Below are 13,549 nucleotides of genomic sequence, written 5' to 3'. Positions count from 1 at the left end.
TTTAGATGAAGACATGGTGTGCATGCATATATTCTTGAATGTGCATATATGTACACACATGTTTGTGTGTAACCTTGGCCAACACATTTAACCTGAGTGCCTAAGTTTCTGCACCAGCAAAATTGGAATAACAATACCACTGCCGGTTGATTTGCTGAAAGGAGTAAATTAGTTTTACAGCAAATAAAGCTCCTAGAGCAGTTTCTCAACACACGGTAAGCACTCACCAAATGTCGTTACTGTTGTTATTTTATCGTTACTATGATTGTTAGAGTTGTCATTATTTTTATACATGGTAGGTTGAAATCCTGGTAAACTTTCTGTAAAGGGCCAGATAGCAAATACTTTAGGCTTTGCAGGCCATATGGTCTCTGTCGCAACCACTCAACTCTGCCTTTAGAGCATGAAAGCGATCATAGACAATATATAAATAAAAGGGCATGGCTATCTTCCAATAAAACTTCATTTACGGATGCCGAGATTTGTCTTTCATGTAATTTTCATGCGTCACAATCTATGACTCTTCTGATTCTTTTTTCAACCGTTTATAAATGTGAAACTCATCCTTAGCTCACTGGCCTACTAAAACAGGCAGCAAGCTGGATTCAGCCACAGCTGTTGTTTGCTGACCCTGGTCTTGAGGATTCAATGTTATATTCATAATGTCTCAGAAAGAAGTGATGGTCTGTTGTAAGTGTACATGTCGTGGATTTTATAAATAGAAAATGGTGCAAAAGAACAAGCATCCTGTATGTTTTAGCACTGCTCAGCTTTGTTACATGGTGTGGTTCGAAAACACGTAAAATTCCTCAAATTTGGTTATGTATCAAATTCCTGCAAGAGAGCAGATGGCGGGATCCATGACCCTTTTTTTTTTTTTGGCCTCCCTACTTTCCTATTCCTCAATGCATTGATTACCAGGGAGTAGAAACTCATATAAGGGCAAGAAGCCTGCAAGAAACCTTGGTGACACGTTGGCTCCTTTCAGCCAGAAATCAAAAGCCCCAATTTTCATTCTGAGAGCCGTTGGAGCAGATGAGCCAGTGGCCAGGCCTTTGGAGATGGGCTACATTGGAATTGCGTGTGCAAAAAAAGGAACTTCAGATAGCAAGACAGCAGGTATTTGGAGTGGCTGAAATGATCCTCCTTCTGGAATCAGACATGCTTGGGTCAAGTCTCCATTTTCTGGATGTGTGTCCCTGGCTGAGTTTTGGAGGCTCAGTTCCCTCCTTTCTTAGGGGAGCTAAAAGCATGTAGAATATTATGGTGGTTGGGAGCGCAGGCACACTGTGTTTGAGTCTTGCCTCTATCCTTGTTAACTGGTGATCTCTGGGAAGTACATTAACCTCCTTGGGCTTCAGCTTTTTCAAATCAAGAATGAAATCATAACACCTGTTTCACAGGGCTGCTGCAGGCCCCTTTGCCCCTGTATGTGATGGTACAAGCAAAGCACTTGGAAAACAGAGCTTGGAATTGAGCACGTACTAAATAATTATTTACCATTGTCATTATCATAATAACAAGACTCTTGAGAGGTTCGGTGATGATGTGATCATGTACCGAGGTCAGCGCCTGACCAGTGAGCAGTAGTTATCAATGGTTACTCCGTCCATTCAACTAATAAATAATAATCAAGCTCCTAATAAATGCAAACGCTACTAAGAATAGGAGTTACAAAGTGGGGTAAAAGCAGACACTGCCTTGACCTCATGGTACTTACAATTTATTGGGGAAGAAAGACAAATTAATTCCATTGTGCTTTCCAACTCTGGGATGATGATGATGTTAATGGCCATTCCAGAACCACCCTACCCAGCATGGCCACCCCCCGCCTTCTCCCATACTGCCCCCATCTCATATTATGCTATTAATTTACTTTTATTCAGAACATAGAACCCTATGTATTTATGTTTAATAAACATATACATTTTGCTTATCATGAGCCAGATGTTGTTTTAACCATTTTTAAGCGTTAACCCACTGAGTCCTTGTAGCCGTCTTATGAGGGACAGAGAGGCTAATTAACTCTTCCAAGGACGCACAGCTTTGAGGGGCAGAGAGTGGATTCAAGCCCAGGCAGTCTTGCTCTAGACTCTGTGCCCCTAACCACTGTGTCATGCTGCCTTGAACTGTTGGAAATGGCCTAGTTGGTGGATTTATTGTCCATTTGTTTCTTGTTTGTCCGCTTACCAGGTTTCAGCCCAGGAAGTCAGAGGGCCTCGTCTGTTTAATTCACAGTTGTGACCCTGGTGCCTGGTACAGCTTTAGGTACAGAGTTGTGCCCAATATATACAGTCATGAGCAACAAAAGGATGGTCAACAAGGGGCTGCATACAAATAGTGGTCCTGTAAGATTATAATACTGTATTTTTACTGTACCTTTTCTATGTTTAGATACACAAATACTTAGCATAGTGTTATAATTACCTGCGGTATTCAGCGTAGTAACATGCTGTACAGGATTGTAGCCAGCGCGTAACGGGCTGTACCATACAGCCTGGGTGCATAGTAAGCTACACCACCTAGGTTTGTGTTAGTGCACTACAATGTTTGCACAATGGCGAAATCACCTAAGAACACATTTCTCAGAATGTATCCCCATCATTAAACGACACATGACTGTATTTGTTTAATCAATGAATGAATGAAAATATACCCAATAAGTATATAATATGAGCAGTGCTAAGTGCCATGAGAGGTTTTTACAGGGGGATTCATTTAGTTTGAGGATCAGGGAAAGCTAAAAATTATAAGTATTATCTCAATTACCCTCATTCTAAAGTCTCCTTAATATGATAGCTGTGACTGTAGGAAAAAAAATACTATCTACACCAAATACACTTTTAAGGATGATGAATATTTTCCCCCAGCGATGACATGCAATTGAAAATTGTGGCTGCATTTGACTTTAATTCTGTTGAATATATGAATCCAAAATCTCCTCTCCATTGCCCAAAATAAATACAAGCAATGTGTTCTAACTTCGGCTTGTGATAACACACCCACGGGTAACTTGCCAGATTTCTGCACCTTAGCTTCCCACATAAGGCTTTGGTTTGGTTTGGTTTTTCATTTGTTTCTCTCTTCCTTAATCTTTTTTTTCTCTGTTGCAGGAAAAATGGGTAACCAAATGAGTGTTCCGCAGAGAGTAGAAGACCAAGAGACTGAATCGGAAGCAGAGACTTACAAGGTAGCACAGTAACAGTCACAGGGATATTGGCTACTACTGCTGTCCCCAACCCCCAGGCTTCAGACCGGTACTGGTCCATGGCCTGTTAGGGACCTGGTCACAGAGCTCTGCTGTCCCCCTCCCCTGGCCCACCCTCCAGTCCATGGAGAAATTGTCTTCCATGAAACTGTCCCCGGTGCCTAAAAGGCTGGAGACCCCTGGGCTACCAGTAGGTGGCGTTATAGAAGACAGAAGGATAAACTGCCTGCCTGTTGCCCATGGCATAGAGATGATTGGTGTTGGGCTGAAGTTCTCATGGGTCGTTCAGTTGTGTTCGAACCTCTAGAATCCATCAAGGAGACTGATAAAAATGAAGGTTCTGAGCCCCTCTAAGACTGGTTGGATCAGGAATTGGAAGAGGTGGGAGCCTGTAGAACTTCTGGCTTTAAGAAACTTCACTATGAAGCCATTCGGTACCTGCCCCTGAGTGGTTTAGACCAGCAGTTCTCACCCCCCATACCCCTACTTCACAACGCTTGGAGATATTTTTGGTTGTCACAACTCAGGGAGGGGGTGCTAATAGCTGGCATCTAGTGTGTGGAGGCCAGGGATGCGGCTAGACACCCTACAATGCACAGGACAGCCCCCCACACCAAAGAACAACCTGGCCCAAAATGTCCATAGTGCTGAGAATGAGAAACGCAGGTTTAGATCAGTAGTTCACAGTCTTAGCTGCGCATTAGAATTACTTGGGAACTTTTAAAACTTGTGGTGCCCAAGTTGCATACTAGACTAATTAAATCAGAAACTGCGTGTGGGGGTGAGGGCAAGTGTCAATATTTTTAAAGCTCCTCAGCTGTTGGGAATGTGTGAAGAACTACTCGTTTCGGAACCCTCTTTTAGAAGGTTGCTCTCAAGGGCTGAGACCAAGGAGACTGAATGGTTCTCCATAGACCTTCTATCACCAGAGAGAGCAGAAAGCCTAAATTTCCACCATCAGTGCATCTTAATTCAATTCAAGACGTGTAGCCTTGCTAAACGTGGAAACCCCTATAGGAGGAAAATAATACCTACAAACTAGTAGTGATCACATTTCAGAGGGAATTCCAGCTCAGAATAGGTTGGATTTGAAGACACCGCCTGAAAACTCAAATGCCTACCAAATGGGCCTCCAACCTGAATGCATATTAGAATTACGTGGATCGCTTTTAAAACACCTGATGTCTTGCCTCACCTGAGATCAATTAGAATTACAATCATTTGGTGTGGGCCCAGGCATCAGTGGTTTCTCAGGTTCCCCAGATGATTCCAAGTCCAGCTAAGTCTCGGAATTTCATGCCTCCAGGAGCCGCAGGGTGGGCTCCATGGAGAGCTGGGGTCCATGGAGAGCTGGGGTCCCAGGGCCCATCTGAAGGCTGCTGGCTCCAGCCAACGTAAGGATGACTAGCGTTTCCAGATTCTGATTTTTCATTAGGAGTTAGAAAGCAGTGTTAATGAAATCTCTTGATTTTTAATGATTGGTAACTGATTCTAAAATGCTTAAAACACTCTGTTAGCCAAATAAATCAAATGTGCACACCAAGTACGGACCTGAGGATGCCAGCTGTAATATCTAGGCTAAATGGTTTGATGTTTAGATTTTATGATTTCTTGGTAGAGTTGATGATCAATTCGAGAACACAGATCTGTTTTAAACAATTCAAACCATTACAAAAATACAAAGAAAAGAAATCTTCCGTATGCCCCAGGAGGTTCCCACTTTACGAGTTGGTATTTAGTCCTGTAGTTTTACTTTTCTCTCTTCACTTGTTAACATATACTCTTATGATGAATAGTATTAGCAAAATAAGATACTATATGCAAAGTACTTAGCCTATAATCGAGATTTAATTAATGTTAATTATCACTGGTATGATTTAGATTATTTTATTGCTAAAATGATATTATATAACATATTCTTGTTTGCAAACTATTTTTCTTTCCATGGGAGTGTGTGTATCTGTATGTATATATAATCTTTTTAAAATATCTGTCACAAATAACAGAAGAGGAAAAATATCAGGGCAGTGTTCTAAAATTAGAAAGAGTTTAAAGCAGTGAAGATGCAGGGTTAGGGTGTGGAACAGAAAAACCAACAATGAACTTCCTGTATTCGACAAGTTTGTTGACTAAAGGCCTGGCTGGCGATTGTGTCTGTGTGTGCGAGAGAGTCGGGTGAGGTTAACCTCACAGGTTTCAGAAGTCACATGTTCAATTCTTGCTCCACCCCTGACTGGGTGCCTGCCGTTGGGTGTGGGGCTCTCTGAGCTGAGGCCCAGTGGAGTGCTCCTGCGATAACAGGAATCCAGTCCTTGGAGGGGGTTATTTTGTTTCTCTGAGACATAAAAGGAAGCTGGGTAGTTTCTAGAAACATAATCTTTAAATTAAGTTTAATTTTTGTGAGTCACCCTTGTAGCCTTGACTTTCTTCCTTGAGTTCTTCTAATGTTCCCCAACGGCTTGACTCACAAGGCCACGTGTTCTGTTCCAGGTGTCACCAGACAGTGAGTGTGTTCCAAATGGAGTCCCGGTGGTGGTGTCCACCCACACCATCCAGCACTTCGACGAAGGTCAGTGCCACGCTGGGGGAAGCGCTGCCCCTCTGCGGTCAGAGGAGGGGCCCTGATTCTGTTTATGGCAAAACAAAATGGAAGGGCTGAAGCCACAGGCTCACTTAGAAAACGCCTGTATTGATTCCTGGGGCTATCTTATCTTAACAGCAACTCATCTCTTCTGAGTCTGTGTGACGGCTGGGAGAGACTGAGGGTTTACAGCAGACAAGATAGAAGCAGCAAAGTGAAAACACAAAGAGCTTAGCTTTTGGAGTCAGACCTGGGTTAAAATTCCCACCCTGCAGTTTGCTGGCTGCGTGTCATGGAACAAGGCATTGGGCTTTCTGAGCCTTAGTTTTCTCATCTCTAAAATGGGGATAAGAGTACCTACTTCACATAATTGCTGAGAGGATTAAAGGAGATCATTCATGAAGCGTTGAACATAATACCCAATACTGAGGAATTCCTTAGAGACTGGTGAAGTATAAAAGACAACAGAATTTTGCCTAGACAAGGGCAGTTTTAAAACTGAACAATATATCTATCTATTTGACGTTACACTGGAGTACAAGACTATAAATTCAATGCCTCAAAAGTGGTCAGGTTCTATTACGTGAAGAATATATATAAATTATATTTTAAGAGGCAGTATAGCCCAGTGGTTGAGGATAAGAACTCTATTCTCAGACTGCTGGCTTTGCCACCTACTAGCTGTGTGACCTTTAACAAATTACTTAACTTCCCTGAGCCTCAGACTTCTCATCTTCTCCGTAAAGTGAGAATAGTAACAGTGCGTTTAGCATAGGTATCAGATCTAATAAAAGCTCATATCACAGCATCCGCCATATAATAAGCACTCCGTATTTATTAACTGTCATTATTATATTATGGTTGCAATTGTTGTTATTTACATGTAAGATTCTGGGCCTCAGTTTCCTTTCCTGAACAATGAGGAGATGAATCATATAATTGATTTCAGAAATTTTAGGATTTCCTGGGGAACACATTAAAATTTGCATGCCCTGATCCCATCCCATAGCCGCTATCCAGAATACCGTTTTCTGGAAGGTTCTGATGCACAGATAGGATTACCAACCACTGGATAAGATGAAGTCCCAAATCTCTTCCTGCCTTTAAATTCTGAGTCAGATTTTATACTTTGATGCACACAAACGGATTGTATTTACAGCCTTTGATGAGAACTGTGTGAAAGCTGGCCCCTGGGATGGATGCAAGGCTTTGAAATGAGAATCGTACCAATTTTGTAACTTGGCAACTGTAGATGTTTGTTCTTAAAAAGTTTCAAATGATGCTCAACCATGTAGTAAGGTTGACATCAGCTTCAATTTCATTTCTGTTTAATATAGCAGCTCTTCAAGTAGGCATTGAGACTATAACACGCCCTGCAGAAGTGGTTATATTTCTTTGTCATCATTTTATTATTAATATTATCATCCTTATCATCCCTCTTTTTGAAAAGAGTTTTTTAAGAGAAGTTTTAGATTCACAGCAAAATTGAGAGAAAGGTACAGAAATTTTTCAAATACTTGCCCCCACCCATGCACAGCCACCCCCATTATCAATATCCCCCATCAGAATGGTACATTTATTGTGATCAATGAACCTATATGGACACATCATTGTCACCCAGAGTCCGTAGCTTACACTAGGGCTCGCTCTTGGTGCTCATCCTTTGGACTTAGACAAATGTGTAACGACGTGGACCCACCAGTACAGTATCGTACAGAGGAGCCTCATTGCCCAAAACTCCTCTAATCTGCCTATTCGTTTCTCCCTGCCCCCCAATCCCCATAACCACTGATCTTTTTACTGTCTCCACGATCATTTGCTATTTCAGAGGGGTGTTTCCGCTCACTCAGTGCTGTCGCTTCCTTTGAATTCATGGCTGGGGGGAGCCGCGTGGAGAAAAGTGACATGATGGGGAGGTGTTTTGTGAGGAGATGACATCTCTTAGCCACTTTGTCAAACTCTTCTGACCTCCCACCAACATGTTGATACGTGGATTTATTTCGTCTCAGTGAACTAGACAATCTTCGAGGGGGGCCACACCTCACAGTGGAGCACGTCATCCTCCCGCTGACTGCAGGGATCCACGCGTGTTTTGTTCACAGGCAAACTTCGGTGAATTGTGAAGGGGAAACTAAATCTCAGATGGCTCAGAGATCAGGCAGATAGAAAGAACAGAACATTTAGTCCCACACACCACCTCCAGGCCAGACCAAATTAATCATCCTAGAAAAAGAACATGCCATTCCATGTAGTAAGACTTTGCCACGGAGGTGCCACAGCCCTGTTCATATTCAGCGATCGCTTTCCAACCTGTAAGGTAGGAGAATGACGGCTGCTGCTTACCTTTTCCACCCAAAAGCTAAAAAGAGAAGACAAAGGCTAAGCCTAGAGATTCTGGGAAGTAAATATCTTGAAAGGCTTTTAACCACCTCAGGAGTAGAGCTGTTTTCTAGTTTGTTTTTTGGAAAAGACCCATGTACATCTCCCCTAAAGAGATATGTGGTCAGTATTAGCATAAAACCAAGCTCTCTGAGAGCATAGATAATGCTGCTAGGATTTAATTAACATTTTGTTCTTCAGTAACAAAAACATGGTTTAAAAAGGCACGTCTGCTGTCAAGGGATACCTTGGAGTCACCTTCGCATTCAGGAAGAGCTGAGGTGCAGGAGTGGGGGGCACGAAGAGAGGCAGGATGTGGATGGTGGGGCAAAGAAGGAAGGTGGGCAAGTGTTGGCCTCACAGGTGGCTTCCAGGACTAAACGAGGTAATGCATTAAGAGCTGAGAGAATCCCATTTATGAAATTGTAATATCACAGATAGGCTGCATATCGTGTACATACTATATCTGTGCTTTATACATAAAAAGAATAAGTTTTGTTCATCGTCCCCCCATAACCAATTTTTGCCTCCTTGGGGTTAATATTATCACCATTGAGAGTGCATGCACTAGAGAATGCAACTTATTGATGCCATTAATATATCGATGAGGCCACAGAGCATAATAGCTAAAAGCCTGCAGCACACAGAATGATGCCCCTTCTTCCCTCACGTGCCCATGTCCTAATCTTCAGAACATGTGACCTTACATGACAAAAGGATTTTTCAGATGCGACTAAGGACCTTAAGATGGGGAGATGATCCCGGATTATCCAGGTGGAACCTGGATATAAGAGGGAGGCAGGAAAGTCAGAGTAGGAAAAGAAGATGTGACTGTCACAGAGAGAGACTTAAAGCTGCTACCCTGCTGGACTTGAATGGGTGGAGGCTACAAGCCAAGGAGTGTAGGTGCCTCCAGATACTGGAACAGGCAAGGAAACAGATTCTCCCCTAGAGCTTCCAGAAGCTGACCCATTTTTGACTTACAACTTTCAGAACTGTAACATAATATATTTGTGTTGTTTTAGGCATTTGTGATAATTTGTTACAGCAGCAATAGGAAACTAATACGTGCACACTCAAGCATTGGAGCCCAACAGACCTGGGCACAGGTCCTGGCTTTGCCACTCACTAGCTGTGTAACCTTGGCGAAGAGCTCATATTCTCAGACTCACCTGTAAAATTGGAAAAATGATATGAACCTTGTCGCGAGTTTTGAAAACAGCAGCTGGTGCAGGGTAAATGGGATAAATGGGGTCGGGGCAAAACCGTAAGCAGAGGCTGTTGTCATGTTCACCCTTTATCATCAGCCTCCCTGACCTGGCACCCGGCCCCATTTTCCCACCCATGTACTGATGCCTAAAACATCACAGATCTTTGGAGAAATGCTTCATTTTCCCCCTGCTTTAATTTATTTCTAGCAAGTTTATTACATTAGTCCCCTCTTTAAAAAAAAAACTGCTCTGTCCTCGCTGCTAACGGATGGCAGAGGTGAAAGCTCGCTGTATCTGCCAGGACACATCATTTTTCAGAAACAGAAGAATGTCTCTGTTTCACCTGGATAAGAAGTTTCTAAAATTAATATCTTCCTTTTTGTTCCTAGTCAATTGTTCCAAAAAAGAAGAATTGCCTTGTTTTGCTTTTTTTAAAAAAGATGTAAGTGGATTCATTTTATTGGATTGAAAATTCCAACTTGAGCAAAGTGCTCCTGCCGATAACAACGTGCGTGAGACTAGAAGCACTTGCCGTTACTGGTGCTTGGGTGAAGCGGAATGGGAGGCCCAAGGCCACAAGCCATAGCTTCCTGATGTAGTGAAAGATACGGGCAGCAGCGCTGGTCTGAAAGGGAGCAAATATGTCTGTTCTCTTAACATCCACTATTTCCCCCCAATTGGTCTGTTTTTTAAAAAACCTGTATCTATAACTCGAGTAAAAGTCCCTCGGAGCTGAGAGCTTGCCGTCCTTTGCTGTTGCAATAGTCCCAGAGCTTAGCACAGGGGCCGAGACACACTAAAGGCTTGGAAATTGTTGATGAACGAACGGCGGCACATTAACCAGTGGTAGCAGAGGAGCAAGGCTGAAGGGCAAGTTCCCGGGTCCCGATGTGCTCAGCAGTGAAGACTACAATACTGACGAGGTAAATATCACTTTTAATTAGAGTAAGAAGTCTGGGAAGTAAGAAGTCCCAGGTTTGGGGCAGCAGCCTGACAGCGTCATCAAGACCCCAAGTAAGTGAGCCAATTATGTCACCCCTGCTCACAAGATGGCTGTCACAGAACCAAATGTCATGTCTGTGCATGATGGGATCCAAAAGCAGGAAGGGAAAGGCCAAGATTTGCCGCCATTTTTTTCTCCTTTCATTAGGAAAGAAAGGAAGATCTTTCCCAGAAGCTCCTGCCCTCCAGTGGGCATCCTCTTACATCTCATTGGCCAGAACTAGGTCACATGGTCACTGCTAGTTGCATAGGATGCTGGGAAATCAAGTGTCGTCCTGAGGAGCAAGGAAAAAAAACATAGTTTTAGAGGCTGGAGTGGATTGGCTATTGGGCCAGCAACCAATAGTGTCTGCCAGAGGTGACTTCAAAGAATTATTACAGTTGAGCAATAAAAAGTAGTTCATATCTTTACACAGGCCTTTCAAAAGACATTAAAGGGATTTAACTCATTTCCTAAACACCACTTTTCTCCTCCCATCATCTTGCATATGTATCTCATTGAATAAACTCCTTATTTTCAACTTTCCACCGTGAAACCCTGCTGGACACCCCATCCTCACAGGCACTCCCCTTCCTCCTACCCCTCCCTTGCACAATCATCTCTCAGCCTAAGGCATTAATAGCAACAGAGAATTCTGACAACTGGCTCTCCCGGATGGCCCAACATCACCTAACCCCTCTGTCTTCTTTGAGAATGAGCAAGAGCCCCAGGGAAGTCTCATCCTTCTCAAACTCTTAGTGCTTTTTCTCACCAAAAAGTCTGATAGAGAGCGTCTTTTGGGTAAAATTATTTTCCCTAATTGTATTATTGTGGTTGATAGACTTCAAAGAGGCACACACAAACACACCCCGACCTCTCAATAATTCATGCCTCCTGGTGTTCCTACCCCTCTGCAGTCCTCTCTGGGCTGGTCCTGTATAAGCGATAGTGTGTAGTGGAAGGGATGACACATGATGTCCAAGGCTAAGTTTTAAGAAGTCTTGCAGTCTTTGCTTTGTCTCCTGCAACACTAGCTCTGGGGGAAGCTAGCTACAATGTCAGGAGTCCAGCTCCCCCGAGACTGCCATGCAGTGAGGGAGCCCAAGTTAGTCACATGAAGAATCCATGAAGCAAGCAAGAAAGAGATGTTTAGCCAGTCCCCAGCTATTCCTGAAATCCCTAGCTAGGAACCAGACCAGTCAGTAAAGAACCCTCATGGACAGTCCAGCTAACAAATGCCATATGGAGAAGGACCAGGGAAACCAGCCATAGCCAGAACTATGACTTCAGGCATGTGTCCCTAAGTGAGCCATCCTAACCATCTTCATCCTTCCTGAGCACCCCAGCTGGGGCTCCAGACATCCTGGAGCAGAGATAAGCTGTTCCCATTGTCCCTGCCTAAATTCATTAAGAATCTTGAGCATAATAAAACAGTAGGGGTTTTGGGAGGACAGAGTCTCGCTTTGTTACCAGATTAGAGTGCCATGGCATCAGCCTAACTCACAGGAACCTCAAACTCCTGAGCTCAAGTGATCCTCCACCCTCAGCCTCCCGAGTAGCTAGAACAACAGGAGCGTACCACTGCATCCAGTTAATTTTTTCTATTTTTGGTAGAGACAGGGTCTCACTCTTGCTCAGCCTGGTCTTAAACTCCTGACCTCAAGATATCTTCCTGTCTCAGCATCCTAGAGTGCTAGGATTATAGGTGTGAGCCACTGTGCCCAACCCAGTAATTTTAAGTTACTCATTTTGGGGATGCTTGTTACATAGCCATAGATAAGCGGAATAACTATTAGTGTGCATTTTAATTCTTTCCATTTAATTTTTACATGTATGTATGCTTATATAAATACTAATTTACATAATGAATAAGTGCGATCATATTTTCTGTTATTATTGTTTTGGTGAAGACCTTCTTTCCCTTTTTTTCTTGGCTCCTCCCTCGTCTCACATCTGCCCCCACCCCAAGGACACCCAAGCAAACAACTCAATATTTCTTCTTCCATATTTTTCTCTTTGCTTTTTATTCTATAAAAGAAAAATCTGAGGCACAATAAAAATTTAAAGTTTATTTAAGTCAGAAGCAATTCATGAATTGGGGAACACCAGACCGAAAGACATTTAGTGTTCCAGCGACAAAACATCAGAGGCAAGTATTCGTGGGGAAAATGCGGAAGCACAATATAAAAATTATTTGATTGGTTACAGTTACATAGTTGGCTTATTTGGTCTGTCCTGCTGGAAAGTCCCTGGTTATATAATTTTAAATTTGTGGGCTGTTTCCGATTGACTGAGCTTAACTTCTGTTTTTCTTTGATGTACACATTTAGAAGAAATAGCTCAGGTTATGTTTCTCTTATGTTTACAAATCAAGCAAGGTCTAGGTCATTTATGTGGCCTAACCGGTTTTTTCTGTTCAGGGATTCTTCAGATCTAGTCTTTATTTTAATTTATTTTAATAATTTCCATACAGACATTTTAGTACACATATAGTCACAGTGTTATTTTGTTATTGTTTTGTTAAAATGAGATCATATTTTTAGGAAGTTTCTACATCTCACTTTTATCACTTAACAAAATGTGAAAAATCCTCTAATCCAACCAGTATATCTTTAGTTCATTGCTTTTTTACCAGCTGCGGTGTATTCAAGGTGTGGCTGTACTGTAATTCATCCAGCCATTATGCTGATATTGGGCATTCATTTTTTCCCCCTATTTTTCTCCAAAAACTTTCACCAGGGCATAAGTATTTTTTAAGTTTCTAATGTTCAGCCAATATTAACAACTGTTTAGGATACACTCAGATAGAAAATTCCTTATTCACATTTTTTTAAAATAAAAACATTGGCATTTCTGTTTTAAATTCCCTAAGGACTTTTTCTTTTGTTCCTACCATGGCTGATGGTCTGGGCACAATTTTTTGTTCCTCGGTTCATACAGTCTGATTCCATCACGTAGCTGCCGCTGAGTAATGTATTATACAACCTGCTCTTCCCCTCTTTGGACTGAGAAGAAAACCAGACAGCACACTTGAGCTGTAAAGACAAAAACATTGACGTGGTTTCAGGATCACTTGTCCCTCTCTTGGAGGGTAGACCAAGAGACAGCATGAAAAACAGTGAAAAGAGAAAGTATTGTCATGTATCAACCGTGTGTCATCTCAGTTCTCTTCCCCAACGTGCGTGTTA

The 13,549-nt window shown here is 42.4% G+C and overlaps 1 protein-coding gene across 1 annotated transcript in view; it reads left to right on the top strand.

Annotated features, from left to right (window-relative positions):
- Positions 1–3,118: 3,118 nt before the first annotated feature.
- BCAS1 (breast carcinoma amplified sequence 1) overlaps positions 3,119–13,549 on the top strand; it is a 116,903-nt gene continuing 106,472 nt past the window's right edge. The window contains exons 1-2 of the mRNA XM_012645857.1: positions 3,119–3,190; positions 5,699–5,777. Of these exons, the coding sequence (XP_012501311.1) occupies positions 3,119–3,190; positions 5,699–5,777 (151 nt within the window). The remainder of the gene's footprint in view (positions 3,191–5,698; positions 5,778–13,549) is intronic.

This window comes from Propithecus coquereli, unplaced genomic scaffold (assembly GCF_000956105.1).
Source record: "Propithecus coquereli isolate 6110/MARCELLA unplaced genomic scaffold, Pcoq_1.0 Scaffold237, whole genome shotgun sequence".
In the NCBI taxonomy this organism is placed as follows: Eukaryota; Metazoa; Chordata; class Mammalia; order Primates; family Indriidae; genus Propithecus; species Propithecus coquereli.
This window is presented reverse-complemented; position numbering and strand designations above follow the sequence as displayed.